Source organism: Trachemys scripta, chromosome 6 (genome assembly GCF_013100865.1).
Source record: "Trachemys scripta elegans isolate TJP31775 chromosome 6, CAS_Tse_1.0, whole genome shotgun sequence".
In the NCBI taxonomy this organism is placed as follows: Eukaryota; Metazoa; Chordata; order Testudines; family Emydidae; genus Trachemys; species Trachemys scripta.
The window spans coordinates 1504030-1523036 of NC_048303.1; the positions used below are offsets into that span (position 1 = coordinate 1504030).

The window sequence follows — 19007 nt, forward strand, 5'->3', positions numbered from 1 at the left end:
CGGGGAGCCGGGGAGCCGGGCGGGGAGCCGGGGAGCCGAGCCCGCGGGGCGGGGAGCCGGGGGCCGGCAGTGCTGGGCGGGCCGGGGGTGCTCGGGGCCGGGGCCGGGGCCGGCACCCCAGGGCCCGAGCCGACCCAGGCTGGAAACGCCGGGGGGCCAGCCTGGGCCGCGCCTCCTCCCCCCACACCGCCCCTTACCTGCTACAGGCTTCCCGCGAATCAAATATTCGCGGGAAGCAGGGGAGGGGGCAGGGCCGGGGGGCTGTGGAGTGTCCTCCATTTGGAGGCACAAAATATGGTAACCCTAGACAACACTCAAAAGAAAGCAGCACAAAGGACCAATGGACACAGACACAAAGTTTGAATCTGGTCTAGATTTGCATAAGAGGAAAGCTGCTATAAAAGTGAGGTGTCTTGCAGAGGACCCCGGGTCTCGTCTTGTCAACATGGGAGCATCGATCCGGATCGGCAGAAGCCCGGCTCCACCCCCTCCCCCATCTAACTCACCTGGCCAGTGAAGTTAAGGGGAGCAACTAATTGGTAACAACAAGACGGAATGTGTTTGTGTGTGTGTGTGTGAGTGTAAGTGTAATATATTATATGCATATGATACAGTGTTAATGAATACATGTATTACTAATAAATGTGGCGTTTTGTCTTATTCCCCCTGAAAAGATCCTGTGCAGGACTTTAAGTACAACAGCCCCAGCTGGCCCAGGTGCCAGCGACGCCAGGGAGAGCCCTGCCCGCTACAGCCTCTCACTCCGCCCGTCGTAGCCGGGCTCGGGAACCCAGATGCTGCGAGCAGAGGATGCCAGGCCTGCGACGTGCCTAAGGATCACAGCCGCCCAGAGGAGACAGAGCCATGTGGGGGGCAGGGGGCCCTGGGAACACCCTGTCAGGGCCTCTCCTGTGCTGGCCAGGGGCTGGGGGCTCCCTGGCTAGCCCCCGCCCCCCCTGCTCCTCGGGATTTGAGGCCACAGGCCTGGGACAGGCTCAGCTGGATTGGCCTGAGCTACAGGCGCAGCGGGGGGCCGGGGGGGGGGGGCCCAGGGCAGGCGGAAGCTCCTGTGCGCGCAGCAGCGCGTTGGTGCCTTGGCTGCAATAGCCAGCGTGCACGGGTGGGGAAAACCCACCCTGCCACCTCGCCGGCAGCCACCGCTGGCATCAGCGCCCGGAGGAGAGGAGCTGGGGGCAGCTGCCGGCCAGCGTCAGAGGCACGTGTGAGCTGCGAGGCGCTCGGCCCGGGGGCCCGCAGCCCATGTCAGGTGCGGCAGGCTTTCACCGGGATCTAGGCAGGGAGGGATCGGCATGAAGCCAGGACCTTTCTCCTGACCTGTCCCCTTCTCCCTGCCTGGCGCGAGAGCTTTATCCTGCCCGGCCTCTGATTTCTCCCTAGTGCCGGGCGCCCGGGCCCGGCCTGGAGGCGAGGCGCCGTGGGGAACAGCTGGGGCGTCAGGCCGGCAGGCTCCTCAAGGCAGCCGAAGGATGGTACAGACACAGGGCTCTTATCGGCCCTGACCTTTCCGGATAGTTAAATATTTAACTGCTTTCTATTTTAACTGGGGCAGCTCAGCATGGCTAGGAGGCATCTCCAGGGGGCAGCGGGGTGACCCACTTAGCCAAAGCGGGAACGCACACTTAAAGAGACAGGCCCCGGGTTGTAGGAAACCTTCCCAGCCACTCCCAGAGGGGCTCTCAGCCCAGAGGCTATCACTGCTCTGCTCCGAGACGGAGCCTTGATCCGTTGCAGGGCATGAGCCGGAACAGGGTGGGAGACTCCGGAGCATCCCGGCTCCCTGTTGAACTCCGTGTCCTCGGCTCGTGGCACAGATCTGTCCCCGCCTGCATCTCTGCTCCCAGCCACGCATGAGAACATGAGAACGGCCATCCTGGGGCAGACCAATGGGCCATCCAGCCCAGGATCGTCGGCCGCCAGTGGCCGGGGCCAGGTGCTTCACAGGGAATGAACAGAGCAGGGCAATTTAAGGAGTGATCCATCCCCTGTCGTCCACTCCCACCTTCTGGCAGTCAGAGGCTAGGGACACCCAGAGCAGGGGGTTGCAGCCCTGCCCATCCTGGCCAATAGCCATTGCTGGACCTGTCCTCCATGAACTTACCTAGTTCCTTTTAGAACCCAGTTATACTTTTGGCCTTCACAGCATCCTCTGGCAAGGAGTTCCACGGGTTGACTGTGCGTTGTGTGAAGAAATACTTCCTTTTGTTTGTTTTAACCATGCTGCCTATTCATTTCATTGGGTGACCCGTGGGTCTTGTGTTATGTGAAGGGGTAAATAACACTATGACTCTCAGCAAAAGCGTTTGTACCAGCACTTGTATGGCACCCATTGCTGCAGTGTCTGAACACGCTAGATGTGGTTTAGATTAAAGGCCGGGGATCTAACAGTGAAATACACCCCTGTGCAGAGCGGCTGGTGCCCCTTGGGGTGCCGGTGATGTCTGGGGTGCGTAGCCCTTCTGCCAGCCCACTGCCATGAGAGACACTTTGCCAGCGGCTTTCATGGATGGACGTTTGTGGACCGTTGAGATTCAGGGATCTCTGTTCCATTCCTGGCTCTGGAAGGTGAGTTCTCCAGCGGGCACGCGCGGGGGAGCTGCCGTCCACCGCCTTGGCTGCAGCATAAGTCCGTCCATCTGTCCGTGCCAGTCCCCCTGGCTGTGCAGTGAGTCCCCACCCCCACGCTATGGCCAGTAATTAAAGCCCAGGCCTCCAGTGCTGCTCCCCACGCCGCCCGCCCAGCGCCCTCCACCACCGAATCGACTGCAGCTCACCAGGGCAATCTACAGCTCTGCCTCCTCGCCCCCCCCTGCCCGGCATCGGCCCTGCCACTTCATTACAATGGATTTTATAGTAAAGACATCAGATTGAAGGAAAGACTCGCCGGCCGGGCAGTGGCTATAACTTATTGGATTTCCTGGCCGCAATTACATGGGCCGAGCAGCCCTTCTATTTACCTGTGTAGACAACTCCATTTATTTCTATTGACATGTTGATGCTGCTAATGCCGCTGGTGGACAGGTTCAATGCGGTCTCCTGTCTGTCATCTGGGGGAAAGGAAAGACCGATATGAGCATTAAGAGAAACAGAAACGAGACAGGCCTGCCTGGGAAACACAGCTAGTGGGATGGGCCCCCCACCCGCTCCAGCCAGCTGGCTAACCCCGTTGCCTCTCCGGGTTAGCAACTGGGATGTTTTCCTCCCCGGTTTCGGTGGGGCAAAGGGTGGGATCTCGCAGGGCCTGGCTGGAGGAGCAATTCCCATCACTCCCCGTGGCTGCCACGTCTGTTGGAAGGGAGAGTCTCGTCATGGCCTTGGGCACAAAGTCACGTGGTGCCGCCTCGCATGATAACGTCCTGGTGTCACCAGGCAACAGCGATAGGGTTTGACAGGGTCCCCCAAAAGTGACATCCCATGAGCAGCACCAGTGGGACGCAAGATCTGGTCATCACAGCCCGCCCCTATCCATCCATCTCTACCACTCCACTTTTCATACATACTCTTCTCGCTGTCCATCGATATGTACCCATCGATCTGCCCATCCATCCAGCTATAGGTACCCCTCTGCCTACATCCCTAGTCATTCATTGGTATGTCCTCCCTACTTCCTCATCTATATGTACCCTGATCCATCCATCCCTCCGTCCATCAGTCCATCCCTCCACCCATCAGTCCATCCCCACACACCCCCTTCTATCCATCCATCCCTCTGTCCATCAGTCCATCCACCCATCCCCACATGCCCCCATCCATCCATACATCCAACCATCCATCCCCACATGCCCCCATCCATCCATCCATCTATGCATCCATTCCCACATGCCCCCTTCTGTCCATCCATCCCCACATGCCCCCATCCATCCATCCATACATTCATCCATCCATCCCCACATGCCAACATCCATCCATCCATCCCCACATGCCCCCAGCCATCCATCCCCACATGCCCCCATCCATCTATGCATCCATCCCCACATGCCCCCTTCTGTCCATCCATCCCCACATGCCCCCTTAGATCCATCCATCCAGCTATAGGTACCCCTCTGCCTCCCTCCCTAGCCATTCATTGGTGGGTCCTCCTTACCTCCTCATCTATACGTACCCTCATCCATCCAGCTATAAGTACCCCTCTGTCTGTCTGTCTGTCTACCTTTCCCAGACCCGAAGAAGAGCTCTATGTAGCTCAAAAGTTTGTCTGTTTCACCAACAGACGTTGGTCCAATAAAAGATATCACCTCCCGCACCTTGTCTCTCTGTCTCTCTCCATCTGTTCATAACCCCTGTCTAGCTTGCTGTCTCTACATCACCCCTACCCCTCGATACAACATACGTACTGTACCTCTCTATCTATCCACCCACATGTATCCCTCTCGTTCTAGATCAGACGTTCCCCTCTGGCGAATCCATCGGGGGGTTGGATTGTGCCCACTGCCGTGATGCTGGATCACAAAGCCAGGAACACGGGGTCACGTGGCTCCCGCCCCATCCCTCTGCTCTAGACCGGTGTGTTCGCAGGTTCTCATTAGCCCCTGGGATGGGGGGGGGGGTGAGGGGGCGGGGCGTGCCAGCAGTTGTGCTATGGCTGGTGCCTGCAGCGACGTTACACAACATGAGCCCCATGAAAACCCGGCTTGTTTCCCACCCGGCTGGCCGAGCGCAGGGTCAGACAGCCCACGGCTGAGCGGCGTGGGTGTGACTAGATGAGCTGCTCTGACTGAATCTGTCCCTTCCAGGGAAGGGCTGGACTGCGTCCGCTCAGCTGGTCTCCGCTGCACTCCCCCCTTCGAGCTCCAGCCCTCTTTCCACCAGCTGCATGCCCCCCCCCCGAGCGACATACTCCAGGAAGAGCATCTCTCCCGGAGGGATCCTGCTGGGACTCCAGGCTAACAAACCCACTGTCCCTAAACACCATGCAGGGCTGCTGGGTCAATAGTGACTCGCCCGTATGGCCTGGGTCCCCTCTCCACACAATGAACAGCCCCGATCCTGCTTAGCTTCAAACTCAGGAGCACGTCACAGCCCATGACGGTGGGGCTGTACAGGCAGTGACAATGCGCCAGCCAGTGAGGCTATGATGCCTGCTACTGCCCCTCCCGCTCCATCCATCCCGCCCCTGCCCCTGCCCATCCCGCCCCTGCCCCTCCCCCTCCATCCATCCCGCCCCTGCCCCTCCCCCTCCATCCATCCCACCCCTGCCCTTGCCCCTGCCCCCCATCCATCCCGCCCCATCCCTGCCCCCTCCATCCATCCCGCCCCATCCCTGCCCCTGCCCCCCCCCCTCCCCGCACGGACCTCGGCTGCTGATCTTGATGTTCATGGGGAACTGTGAGGCCATGGCCAGCAGGTTCTGCTGCAGGGCGTGTTGCATCAGCCGCTGCTGCTCCTCCGCCATTAGCGCCATCTTCTTCTCGGGCGGCTCCCCCGTCTCCAGCTTCTCCCGCAGCTGCTCCAGCGCGGCTGCTTGGGACGCGGCCGCCGCCTGGGCAGCGGCTATGTGGTGCCCCGCCAGGCTGACGGGGATGGCGATCCGGCTGGGCACCGCTGCCGACAGGATGCCGTCTTCTGGAACCACAAGGCGGGGGAAGGGGCTCAGGGGCTGGCAGCCGGGTCCCAGGGCCAGAGGGTGGGCTGGGCCCCCTCCCCTGGGCCTAGTGCAGTGCGCGCCTGCCCGCCAGACCAAAGCCCGGCCACGGGGCAGCTCATCAGGGCTGGAGTCAAGGTGCACCTCAGTCTGGACGCTTCCTCCAAGCAGCTGGGCTGCAAAGCCAGGCTGGGGATCCCCCCAGCGCAGGGACCCAGCGGCGGTGCCTACGCGCGGTGACGCTCACGTGCCCAGGGACTCCTCGCGGCGTCGCCGGGAAGGCATTTCCCCTCTCTGGGGGCTCGCCAGGGGCTTGGCTACGGAGCAGGGCACATCGCCTGCCTCCAGGAAGCTGCCCAGGGTCATCCATTGGGACCAGCTGGGTGTATCCCACCCCACGAAATGCCTGCGGCTGCAGCCGAAGGGGGGCACCTTGGCCTCTTCCAACCTCCTCCACGCGGCTCCCCCTTGGGTGCCCATGCTCTGGGGTGTCCAGCAGCGAGTGCTGTACAGCTGTGATGGGCCAAGTTCCTTCCTGGGGCAGCTCCCGCGGCTGGATCCCCACAATCCACCCACTAACCAGCTTGCGTGCAGCACGAGGGACAGAACCCCGCATCGCCTCCCCCCGGGGCCAGAGGAAACCCCCCACTAGCTGCTGGCAGGATGCTGCGAACAGGCCCGATCCCGTCCCACAGAAGGCGGCCCCGTCCCCCATCTCCCCGTCGCTGTGGGGCTTCCACGTCCCGCCCCACCCACCTTTCTTAATGGCGTGCACCTGGCTCATCTGGCTGCAGCTGTGCGTGGAGATGGCGAGGGCCGGCACGGGGATCTTCGGGGAGCCCAGCATGGCCGGGGTGCCCACGGGGGAGTAGCTGAAAAGCGCCGTGCCAAAGCTCTGCCGGCGCCCCTCTCGCCGGTTGCTGTCGATGGCGGCCTGGAGCTCGCCGGGGGAGCTGAGGGCTCGTTTCTCACATTCGTAGGGGTACAGGTATTTCATGTATCTGGAAGGGGGTGGGGGAGAGGGGGACACAGAGGGGGATGAGCCCCTGGCTGTGATTGGTGCCATATTCCACCCCTCCCCCTGGCCGGCTGAGACAGGACCCCGGACTGGTTAATGACCCCACGTGGTTCACAGCAACGCTCCCATCCAAGGACAATGACTCCCAGCCCCACATACCCTGTGCTCAGCTACGCCAGGCCCATAGGCGCCCACAGAAAAACACCCATTGGCAGCTAAGCTGCCCCCTCCACCCCCACCCCACCCCGCCAGTGCCTCTCACCTGCCGGCGACCCCTCTGAGCAATTCCTCCCCCTCCCTCCCAGCACCTCCCACCCACAGCGTCGCGGCATGCAGGGAGCTGCGGGAGGGAGTGGGAGGAGCAGGAACAGGGTGCACTCGGGGGAGGAGGCGAGGCAGGGACTTCGGGGAAGGGGTGAAGTGGGGGTGGGGGCTGGGGCTTGGGGGAAGGGGTGCAATAGGGACGGGGCCTGGGGCGGAGTGCCGTCGAGCACTCCCTGGCTAGAGGGGACGTCGGCGCCTATGGCAAGGCCTGTCTGGAGTTACCATTAATGACTGGGTTGCACTGTTGCCTACGCAGTCCATTCAGCATCAAGGCTCCACAGTGCTAGGTGCTGCACAAACTCGTGCAAATCCACAAGGGGCAGAGTTAAGGTTAGGTGGGCAACCTTAACCCTGGCATTTACTGACTTTTGAGCGATTCCCTTGGCAGCCTTGATGTTCTCTGAGCCACCTCTGGTCCTTCGGATCCAAAACCGGCAGCCTCTACTACCTGAGCTAAGGGAGAGTCCCCGCGGTGGACAGAGGAAGGGCCTTCAGCGTCCCTGTGGGACGGCCACCAAAGGGCAACATCGTGCACATGCAGGCCATTATCCGTCATAACGACCACGCCATCATCACTACTGCACCCGGTCAAACCTCCTGCGGGGAGCAGGAGCCACTGGGCTGGCACTGGGAATGGGTCTGAGCATTGGAGTGATCCAGCTACCATCAGAGAGGGGTGGGACCCCCTCTCCAAAGCCTGCTCCTCCCAATCTGGCTCACTCCTTCCCTTAACACCCCCTTACCCACCCTCTGGACCCTGCCCCCTTGGCATCCCCCAGCCCAGCTCTCTCCCGCCCCCGTGCAAGGCGGCGGCAGCTCACTGTGTGCGGAGTGTGAACGCCGCGCTAGTGATGGACGTGGGGAGGTTGAGGCCTTTGGTGATCTCCCGCCAGATCTTCTTGTTGATCACTTCGACCAGGCCGCCCTTCTCGGTCACCAGCCGGTACAGCGTGTACAGGTCCAGCACCTGCTTGGCCATGATGGGGATTCGGTTCACTGGAGTCCCTTCAAGAGACAGAGACACAGAGAGAGAGAGAAAGGGTGCGAGTGAAAGAGAGAACGCATTTGCACTGGAGAGCACGAGGGTGTGTGTGTTCACGTGTGTACCAGGCAGAGAGAGGGAATGCAAAAGAGAGAGAGAGAAAGGGGGGGCTGTCCGACATACGCCATCGCCACCCGGCTTGGCTGCTTCCCAGAAAGAGCTCGCGGGCGCAGTCAGTTTCACGCTGGTGGGAGGAGCTGGGCAGAACCAGGAGAAGCTCCCCCCCCCCTCGCCCCCAGCAAGACCCTGTCTGGGGGGCAGTGAGTCCCTGGTGGCTCTGCCAGCTTGAGGGCGCATTAGTGCTCGCTGGGCCGGCTGGTTCTGTAACACGGATGCACACGGAGCTAGGAACGGGGCTGAGATCAGTTCTGTGATGTTGTGCAGTCTATATGGTTTTATAAAAACATGATAATAAGTGAATATAATGTAACTGGGATAGTTTTAGAAAAATATGGTAAAAAGTGAATATAATATAACTGGAATATGCTTCATGCAAAAGGCCTCTTGTAAGGTATCATTACAAAGCTTATAATCTACTGAGTGTGATCATCCAATTTGTAGAAATGTACCACTCTTGTATCTAAAACTAGAAATATAAAATATAACTCTGAGGGCCTATTGTAATTATGTAAAATGTGGGCCATTAATAATGGTTTGGAATCTTGATGACTCCCATTGTCTGCAGATGGTTGTGTTTACCTGTGAGTCTTCCTGTATGTGTGTGTGCTGGCAAGTGAGTAATGAAGTCTTGCAGTGACATGTGATCATGTCACCTGAACTGGAATCCATCTTTAACCTGGTGCTTTTCCAGTGAAGGGGGTGGAAACCCAGAGAGACAAAGAGTTCCCGCCTTATGCAAAAGATATATAAAGGGGGGAAGAGAACAAAGTGGGAGACGAGCCATCATGAAGAATCCCCTAGCTATCACCTGAGCTGGAACAAGAGCTGTACCAGGGGAAAGAATTGTGCCCTGGCCTGGAAGGTGTCAAGTCTGAGAAAAACTTACTGAAGCATCTCTGAGGGTGAGATTATCTGTATTCAGTTTGATTAGACATAGATTTGCGCATTTTATTTTATTTTGCTTGGTGACTTACTTTGTTCTGTCTGTTACTACTTGGAACCACTTAAATCCTACTGTCTGTATTTAATAAAATCACTTTCTATTTAGTAATTCACTCAGAGTATGTATTAATACCTGGGGGAGCAAACAACTCTGCATATCTCTCTATCAGTGTTATAGAGGGCGAACAATTTATGAGTTTACCCTGCGTAAGCTTTATACAGGGTAAAACGGATTTATTTGGGTTTAGACCCCATTGGGAGTTGGGCATCTGAGTGCTAAAGACAAGCACACTTCTGTGAGCTGTTTTCAGGTAAACTTGCAGCTTTGGGGCAAGCGATTCAGACCCTGGGTCTGTGTTGGAGCAGATGGGAGTGTCTGGCTCAGCAAGACAGGGTGCTGGAGTCCTGAGCTGGCAGGGAAAACAGAAACAGGGGTAGTCTTTGCACATCGGGTGGCAGCTCCCAAGGGGGTTTCTGTGATCCAACCCGTCACAAGCTCATCACACCCTGGCTCTGCTCCCTGGGCCGGATGGGAATCAGCGCCCCCCGGAGGTGAAAAGCTTCAGAAGCGAAATCCCCGTAGGGTGCCCCCCCACAACGAGGCAGAAGGCGTTCGCTCGTTCCCTGCCCCCTGCCCTGGGAGGGCAGCCTGTATGGTAATTGCACGGCTGCTGGCCCAGGCAGGGTGCCCAAGGGGACGAACCTGAAATGTCACCAAAGAGTCAGGAGTGAAGTCACAGGAGCAAACCCTAAAAAGGCCCAGATGAAAAAAAGTGACTTTGCTCGGCTGCTGGAGCTTCCAGCAACCCCACGTGCCAGCAACAGCCCCCAGCGCAGGGCACGAGAACGGCACGAGGCCGAGGGCGGGAAACTTGGCTGGAGTCCGAAAGCCTCCTCCAGTTTGGCAGCTCCGGTGCAGATTGCAGCCGCCATCCAGTTCAGTGCTGCCTCAGGCCGGCGGGCACACGGAGCTTGGCAGGCGGCTCTGCGCAGCACGCCAGGGCCACGCCGAATCCCGCAGCGACGGCAGCGATGGCGCTCACCTCCTCCTGCTCCAGTTCTCAGCCGTGTGCAGGGTCTCTGAGACGCAGTGGAGCAGTTCCGGCTCTGACCTGTAGAGGGCAACGGTGCACACGCGAGGTGTGGAGAACGCGGAGGCGTTAAGTCAGCGCAAGGTGACTTTGCGTTAGCCATGACTCGAGTCACACGGTAAATGGGGCGGCCTCCAAGCACACAGCTGCGGAGGCTGCAATTCCACCGGGGCGGCTCCTGGGGACTCAGGCTTCGCTCGCGGGGGGCGGGGGGAGCTAGCGGGACCCCCGGGCTAGAAGAAGAGCTGCATTATGTCCCATTGGGGGGTGTCCCTCCTGACCCAGAGCCGCTCCGGGCTCCGGGGCCGAGCAGCAAAGCTTCTGGAACCAGAGCTGCAGCAGATCATTCTCCCGATCCGGCCGGGTTTGATCCAGGGCTTCTGCTTGGCCCAGACAGACCAAAGACGAAGATGGGAGCTGGGCTGCCCTTTCCCCAGGACACTGGGGGCTGTAACTGGGGTTCAGGCCCTGCCACATGGCTAGTAAGAGATTCCTGGATCTGACCCAGGAGCGGGACTCCAGCAACGAGTCACGGCAGGCTAGGAGCTGCTGGCGGATCCCTGCCACGGGCGTCACGGCGTGACTCGCTAGGGCTCTTTGCCAAGTGCCCTCCAGGTCCCACACAGCCGGGCTCCCTCTGCCCGCCTCGAGGACTGCGCCAAGCGCCACGGGAGGCTATGGGGGAGGGACCAGGCCCTTGGAAAGCAACCGGCATTGTGGCTACGGGCAGCGGAGGCTTCGGGTGTCCCTGGGCACCAGCTGGGACCCCAGGCAGCCCTGGACTAAGCCAGCCCAGCTGCCCCTGGTCTCAGCGGTGACACTCAGTAATGCCAGGGCTGGATACAAGCCAGCAGCTGGCCGCGCGGGATGGCAGGTCACAGCTGCAGAGCGGCGCGGGCGTGGGAGCAAACAAAGGATCACGAGGGTGGAGTTCAAAACCTCAGTCTCCTCCTGACACCGAGGGCGTCTACACAGCTCACCACGCCAGGCTCTGACTCAGGGCTGAGTCAAACCCCCCGTCCGTCCACACACAGATCAGTGTGTCCTAGGGCCCTGCCAGGGGGAGGGTCAAAGCCTGAGTCCCGCCCACTGGGACAGTGCAAGCCCTGTCACTTTGCAGTGTGGACGCAGCTCAAGACGAGACCTGTGCAGTGCTGAAAGGCCATGGTAGCACGGCTGGGAGCCCCCGTTTACGCCGCCGTGTGGACGTACCGTTAGTGCCCTGCTCTAACCACTCGGCCACACACCCTCCCCATGACAGGCCGAGAACCCAGACGCCCCGGCTCCCAGTGCCCGGTTCTAGCCCCCGGCAGGAGATGCCCGCTGGTGCTAACGTGGCGTGTGGCTCTGGGGCAGAGCGGCTGCTCCCTGCCAGGCCTCTCTCCGCTTCTAAATTGAAATCAATTCCAATAACCCTGCTGCATCGACAGCTCCTCCTGCAGCGCCCAGGGCTAATTACTGTCCTCGGCGGCCCCCCGGAGCCCTCTGCAGCCCCAACCAGCCCTAGCCCCACGGCATGGCACACGTGGGATTTACCCTCCCCGCTGCGGAGGGGCGGTCTGCCTGCTCTCCACCCCCGCAGCAGGGAACACAGGGCCCCCTGCCCCTCTCTTTCCTCCGCCCCAAGGAGACGCCCCAGGCTTTCAGAGCAGCCGCTCCCGCTTGCCCAGACCAGCTCCCGGCTGGAGGGCTCCCTTGAGGGCCTCCCCCCTGGGTCAGGGGCTCTGGGGCCTGACCCGCCCTCATTAACCTGGGCTTTGCCTTCCTAGCTTTATGGGGCTGCCTGGATTTATGGCCGGAGCCCTCACTAGGCAGCGAGAATTACAGCTGCTCTGATGGGGAGGGCAGGGGGAACCGAACCAGAGCCCCACGGGCCCTGCCATCACCTGGGCCTTTGCCCACCCTCCCCAGACCGTGGCATGGGGGTGGCTGGCATGAGCTCCTGAAAATAATGCACCTGAGGGATGGGGGGAGTCCCTGGCTGGGGGAAGGGACTGACTGAAATCCCCACCTGCTAGGAGGCTGGGGGAGGGGTCCCTGGGGTTCTCCTCTTTCTACCCCCCCCCAGAAACCCCCCAGCAGGTTCTGGATTTTCCCCCCCAGGAGAACTGGGAACTTCTGTCTCCCACTGGGCTGGGGAGCGATTGGTCAGCAGGGTCACTGCAGGGGGAGGTGAGACCTCCCTCCGCCCCCCAGGTGTGGTGCTCCCGGTCCCTGCTGCACCTAACTCTTAATCCCCCATGGTCGCGGTCAGCTGGGATCGGCTGCCGGGCTGGGGAGGGAGGTGGGGGCTTGGTTGCGCTCCCATGATCAGAAAGCTTCAGAGCTAAGGAGTGTGCCCCGGTCTGCATCAGTGCCCCGAGTCCCCCCAACTCGGCTGTGCCATGAACCCAGGGTCGGCCTCAAAGCTGGGGCAAGACCCAGGAATCCACGTGGGGCTAAACTCCCCTGAGGGACTGGACGGTGGCAAATATCACCTTGGTCATGAGAGTCCCCCCTCCCCGGATCCCAGCCCTCCCTGCCTGGCCCCTGGATTGGCACGCTCCGGCTGGACCGCAGCACGGGGAGAGAACAGCAGCTGAGACGCAGAGGCCACCCAGCGCAACGGGCTGGCAGCTACCTAGGACAGTAACCCCAGGTGCCCGCAGAGCAGCACGCCTCCTGGCTGTCGTCCCTGGCTGGCAGTCAGAGCTCTGGGTTCTAGTCCTGACTGCGCCTGGAGGCCTGTGCGTGTGAAGGTGAGATGGGAACACACACCTCTCGGAGGCTGTGCCCTACGTGTCCTAGAGGGGGCTATGGGTTTGACAGTCTGCCTCCAACAGGGGCTAGCGCCAGATGCTTCAGCAGAACATGGGAAATCCCTGTAAAGCACCTGTAACAGCTGAGGAAATTCCTTCCTGACCTCAGTTACCGGGGATCTAGCTGTGCCCTGGACATGAAAATTCCCGGCTCCTGTAGCTTTATGCACTCTAGTAATTCTTTCCTTACTAACCTAACTGCAGAGGTGGCTCTTATTAAAGAGACATCTAATCCCCTTACTGAATCTTACTGTTTGTCTCCATAATATCATGAGGCAGTGAGATCCACAGGCTGACTTGATGTTGTTTGTAAAAGTCCCTCTTTCCCCCATGAGCGTGTGACGTTATTGACATAAACTGGGATCATATAGATCATTGTTGCAACCAAGGTCCTGTAGTGGCACCCAAATCTTGTATAAAGAGGGTCAAATGGGGTGTCTAAGACAAGGTTATGGTTTACTGGTTATGATTATGCTGTCTATATGTGTGTATCGGTTTTGTAGTTGAAGTTATGAATATTGGCTCTATACTGTCTGTATGGCAAATTTATGCTATGCTTCTGGGTGACATCCCAGACAAACTGAGATTAGCTCTGCCTAGCCTGCTTGATGGCCCATTAAGGACCATCAGCTATACAATGGACTCATTGAGAGAAGGCAAATACGCCTTGAGACTCAGCAAAGTATGCAGGGACTGGCCCATGTGACTCCAGACTCCATTTTGCTGTAATTTTCCACAGTGAAAACAAAGAGGTGTTCTTACACCTGGAAAAGACTATAAAAGGCTGATGCCTCATCTCCATCTGGTTTTCAATCCTGCTTCTTACCTCTGGAGGAACTTTGCTACAAACAGAAGCTCTGAACAAAGGACTGAGGGCCCATCCCAGCTGGGGATGTTCCAGAGACTTGATTTGAACCTGCAGTTTATTCTATCGCTGCTACAAGCCTGAACCAAGAACTTTGCCATTACTGTAGGTAATTGATTCCATTTAACCAATTCTAACTCTCATCTCTATCTTTTTCCTTTTATGAATAAACCTTTAGATTTTAGATTCTAAAGGATTGGCAACAGCATGATTTGTGGGTAAGATCTGATTTGTATATTGACCTGGGTCTGGGGCTTGGTCCTTTGGGATCAGGAGAACCTTTTTCTTTTACTGGGGTATTGGTTTTCATAACCATTTGTCCCCATAACGAGTGGCACTGGTGGTAATACTGGGAAACTGGAGTGTCTAAGGAGATTGCTTGTGAGACTTGTGGTTAGCCAGTGGGGTGAGACCAAAGTCCTCCTAGTCTGGCTGGTTTGGTTTGCCTTAGAGGTGGAAAAACCCCAGCCTTCGGCTGTAACTGCCCTATTTGAGCAATTTGTCCTGAGTTGGCACTCTCAGTTGGGTTCCGCCAGAACCGCATTGTCACAGAGCGTTCTTGCTGCTTTCCAGTAGACACCAACTCCAGATGTCACTGTTAGGAAAGAACCCCCCAGCCCATGTTCTTATCAGAGCCCCGAAAATACCCCTTTCCCCAGCCATGTGGCATCATGTCTCACTGTTCTTCCGCCTGTTGACGGCCAGTGAGACACTCTGCAAACACTTTCCTACAGATGGCCAGAGGGCTGCGCCATGGAGCATAGGCTCAAGGCCAATAGACCATGGACCAGCGGTTCGCACCTCTTTGACCTCTGGCAGGGAGGAACCGTAGGGCGCTGACAATGGTATGTGACCCTTGGTGTGTTGCTGCAGGTTCCCGCTATCCCTGACACATGCACTCCTCCCCAGGGCCTGTCACGGGGGGGCAGAGGGTAAGTCCTGCTCCGGACCGGCGGCCCTAGAGAGCCAGGACCTGCATGGGCCCAGTTGGAGTGGGACCAAGGAGACCAGCACAGCCAGGGGGACTGGGGAAGCAGATGCCCCAGTTCAGTGTCACGCAGGATCACACACCGTATCCAGACACGCAGCAAGAGCCGTGCACCCCCCCCATCGCAGTGCAGGGCTCGGGCTGCCGACTGACGCGCCCGCCCGCAGCGACGCCCCCCCGGCTTCCACACTTTGCAAACTCCGCGCCGGCCTCTCTGTGTCACGGCGCCGGCTGCCGCTCGGGGAGAAGGGTCCCAGATTTATTCCCTTCCTTTCTTCGGGGCGGACCGCGGCGCAGATCGAAAAGCCATCCATTCCACTCGCCGAGATGTCACAGGCGCGCTCGCCACCTCAAACAAAACCGTCACTCACGGCAGCTTTCCCGCGGCCCTAATTTATGGCCCCGATATCGGCTTGGCTTCTTCTCCTACGCCTGAAAAATGAGCTCCCTTTCTTCCTTTACTGCCGCCATCGAACTCTGGTGTCTGGGTGATGGCAAGCGGCTTTTGTTCATTCTCCCCGTCTCGCCTTGCAAGCAATTTTCTCCGTGCTGCAGCAAGCCCCCTTCCTTGTGCTGCCCCAGCGCCGGGGCCTGCCCAGCCGTTAGCGTCCGGGACAGCCGGGCACAGCCCAGTGCGGTGCGCCCCGGTGCCACCCCCATGTGCCCCACGCAGCAGGGGCTGGGAGCAGGGCTGGTGCAGAGCCTTTGGCCAGGGCACAGCTGCCCAGGGGCTGGCTCTGCCCACTTGAGCTCCTTAGTGTGACAGAGACTTGGGGTGCTTTACACAGGGGGGTTCTGAGCTTGGTTACCCAGCAGCGAGTGGCACGAGTCCACGGCAGGCTGAGACCCCCTGCCTGATCTCCCACCCCGACCCCTGACCTGACAGCCTCTCCAGCCTCTTCCCTTCCACCCCCCAGATATCACAGATCCTCCCCAGCTCCGCCTCCCAGCTCCTCTCCTCTGCCCCACGGCACAGAATCACAGCCCCTCTCCTCTGCCCCACGGCACCGGATCCCAGCTCCTCTCCTTTGCCCCACGGCACAGAATCACAGCTCCTCCCCTCTGCCCCACGGCACCGGATCTCAGCCCCTCTCCTCTGCCCCACGGCACAGAATCACAGCCCCTCTCCTCTGCCCCATGGCACCGGACCCCAGCTCCCCTCCTCTGCCCCGTGGCACCGGATCCCAGCTCCTCTCCTCTGCCCCGTGGCACCGGATCCCAGCTCCTCCCCTCTGCCCCACGGCACCGGATCCCAGCTCCCCCCTTTGGCCCCTTGTCTCTCCCCACAGCAGGCTGGGCTCCCAGGCCGGCTCTCCCAAGGCAGGCATGCGGGGTGGGGTGGGTGGACTTTCTGCACAGCAGGCCGGGCTCCCTGGCTGTCTCCCCCCACGGCAGGCATGGGGGGGTTCCCTGGCCGGGCTCTCCCCATGGCAGGCCGGGGAGTGGCCTCACTAGGAGGGTGGTGAAACACTGGAATGCGTTACCTAGGGAGGTGGTGGAATCTCCTTCCTTGGAGGTTTTTAAGGCCCGGCTTGACAAAGCCCTGGCTGGGATGATTTAGTTGGGAATTGGTCCTGCTTTGAGCAGGGGGTTGGACTAGATGACCTCTTGAGGTCCCTTCCAACTCTGATATTCTGTGATTCTGAGTGGGGGGAGCTTGCAGGCCGGCTCACCCCACGGTAGGCCGGGCTCCCTGCACTCCTGTCTCCCTGAGGCCAAGCGCTCTCTTGGCCATTTCTGCCCCTCGCCTGTGGGAACGGCACCTGGGAAGTGGGTTTGGTGGGTCTCGGTCCCGTTCCCCAGTCCCCCCCCAGCCGTCTCAGCAGAGGGGCCGAGGCAGAACTCCCCTCTCCCCCAGCCACGGTCCCCCCACCTGCCCCGCTGCCCAGCACTGGATTCGTGGGGAGCAATCGAGGAGAGCAGGATGCAGGCACGATCCCCGTGGGGAAGGAGGGGGGGTTCCTATCTGAGATCACCCCCCCCACACACACAAGGGCTTTTCACCCAGCCCCCCACCCCAAGCACTTTTGCCAGCCCCAGCCCCTCGCATCCTCCGATCCCGGGGGGCCGAGCTCCTGGGTCCTGCCTCAACAAGCACTAAAGCAAACACGGCCTGTTTGCGACCACTGATGGTCCCTTTCCTCCACCCCCCAACAGCGCTGGGACTTTTCCTCTCTCATCCCCCCTCCCCGCTAATGAAAATGGCTTTTCATTAATCTCGGGGCCCCCCCGCCGAGGCGGCCGATGCCCCGGCCCCGGGACAAAGGCTCCTGTCTCCGGCCCCCCCGAAGAGTAATGGCGCTGGCTCGTTTGCCGGAGAGCTCCACAAAAGCCCATTCAGGAGGCGCGGCCATTGTGGGGCTCCAATTAGCTGGGGATTGATTTACGGCGAAGCATTATCGGCAGGGCCCCGCGCTCGCCTCGGCCGCGGCCTCGCGCCGCTCGCTCGGGGACACGCCACAGACGAGCGGGCGGCGGGAACAGGCGCCGGGGGGGGCTGCCTGTCCTGGGACACGGACGCCCCTTGCTGGGTGGGGCATTCATTGGCAGAGCCCCCCCGGACCCGCAATGGGGGCCCGGGCCTGGCTTGGGCTCACTTTCAGGCCCCGAGAGGGGGTGCTCCTTGGGGAGACACAGCCACTCAGGCCCCTCCCTCTGAGCCGGTACCGCACCTGTGCCTGGCGTGGCGCATGGGATGCCGCGTTGCCAGGACGGGTCATTAGGGGATATGCCTCAGGCCTGAGCTCAGCAGTGCCCTTACTTGGCAGCTGGGGGCACCCCCCTTTAGATGGGACGTGAAGCCAGACCCTGCCCAGCTGTGCCCACTGATCCGGAGCAAAGCTGTTCTCCCCGATGTCCTGGCCACATTCGCAGCAGGGCGAGATGTGCCGCCTCTCTGGAGTCCTCCCCGCAGCCTTTGCTGGCATGGCTTGTTCCTCTTCTCCTGGATGGGTGACCGTGGGCCGCGCTCCGCTCCAGAGGCGGCTGCATGGATCCAGGCCACTTTGAGAATTCAGGCCCACCTGTGTAACTACACTAGCACGGACGGAGTCATTGCACTTCTGGTTAGCCACAGAGCAGGGCCAGCCTGGGGTCGCGGCAAGGCCAGCGGGGATCATCGTGCGGGAAGGGGGCAGCCTGGGCCGGGGGGATTGTCATGGGAGTGAGGAGGCCAGATGGATGTGCGGGCGGGGCAGTCATGGGTGGGTGGATCGCAGTGCCAGCGGAGGGTGCACCTGTGGGCACCAGGCCCTCTGAGTGCCACACGCCGGGTGCTGCAGTAACTTCGCGGTGATGTCCCATTTTTCACCTCGGCTAATTTGGTCCGTCCTGCTGATAACTGAAAGGGGCTTAATTGCTTAGACAAGCAGTGAGCAGAACACACGTTACATTTCATTACGGCTGACGGCGGCCACATCAATCCGCCGCGTCCCACCGGGCGAGGCGCTCGCGAGGCAGGGGGCTTGGGCTGCTGCTGGCCTTTCCCCAGCCCCGTCTCACCCCAGCTCCTCTGTGCGGGGGTCAGCACCATGGTCGCCCCGAGGGGGACCGGCACGGGGCAGGCAGTTGTAGCCCCACTGACTCCTTGGCAGCTGGGAAGGAGCCGGCGTGTAACACAGGGGGCGTGTAATATGGCGTGTGATACGGCGTGTAAGCACAGCTGATTGGGCAACCCCCTGTGCCAAGCCCGCGCCCAGGCTGCAGGGGGCGGCGGGTCCCACCCCAGGCACTGGAGGGGATGGAGACGCATTTCGTGGCTTTGGGCCACATAGTCCCCTGCACGCTTTACTGCGCCATTGGAGGCTGCAAAGCCCAGCAGATCTGCCTGTCCCCCCCGGGGCGAGGAGGGAAGGGGGAGGGAAAGAGACAGTTCCCCACAGCTCCCATCCCTGCTGGGTAGCTGGGAGCACGTCTGGGCGCTACAGAGCCGCGTTCAGAACCAATAAGCAGCCACCCGCCTGTTCCTGCGCACCCGTCTACCAGTCCGTCCCCCACACGCTCCCTCCGCCTGTCCATTCTCACGCATGCCCCCTCCAGTTTCCACCCATCCGTCCCCACGCACACCCCCTCTGCCTGTCCATCCCCACGCACGCTCCCTCCGCCTGTCCATTCTCACGCATGCCCCCTCCAGTTTCCACCCGTCCGTCCCCACGCACACCCCCTCCGTCTGTCCATCCCCACGCACGCTCCCTCTGCCTGCCCATCCTCCTGCACGCCCC

At 60.3% G+C, this 19007-nt stretch overlaps 1 protein-coding gene across 1 annotated transcript in view; it reads right to left on the reverse strand.

Annotated features, from left to right (window-relative positions):
- The window catches only part of ARID3C (AT-rich interaction domain 3C), a 122490-nt gene that overhangs the window by 2111 nt on the left and 101372 nt on the right, over nucleotides 1-19007 (reverse strand). Inside the window, exons 4-7 of the mRNA XM_034774846.1 lie at nucleotides 7763-7946; nucleotides 6356-6600; nucleotides 5311-5580; nucleotides 2976-3065 (exon numbers count right to left, since the gene is read on the reverse strand). Coding sequence (XP_034630737.1) covers nucleotides 2976-3065; nucleotides 5311-5580; nucleotides 6356-6600; nucleotides 7763-7946 — 789 coding nt within the window. The remainder of the gene's footprint in view (nucleotides 1-2975; nucleotides 3066-5310; nucleotides 5581-6355; nucleotides 6601-7762; nucleotides 7947-19007) is intronic.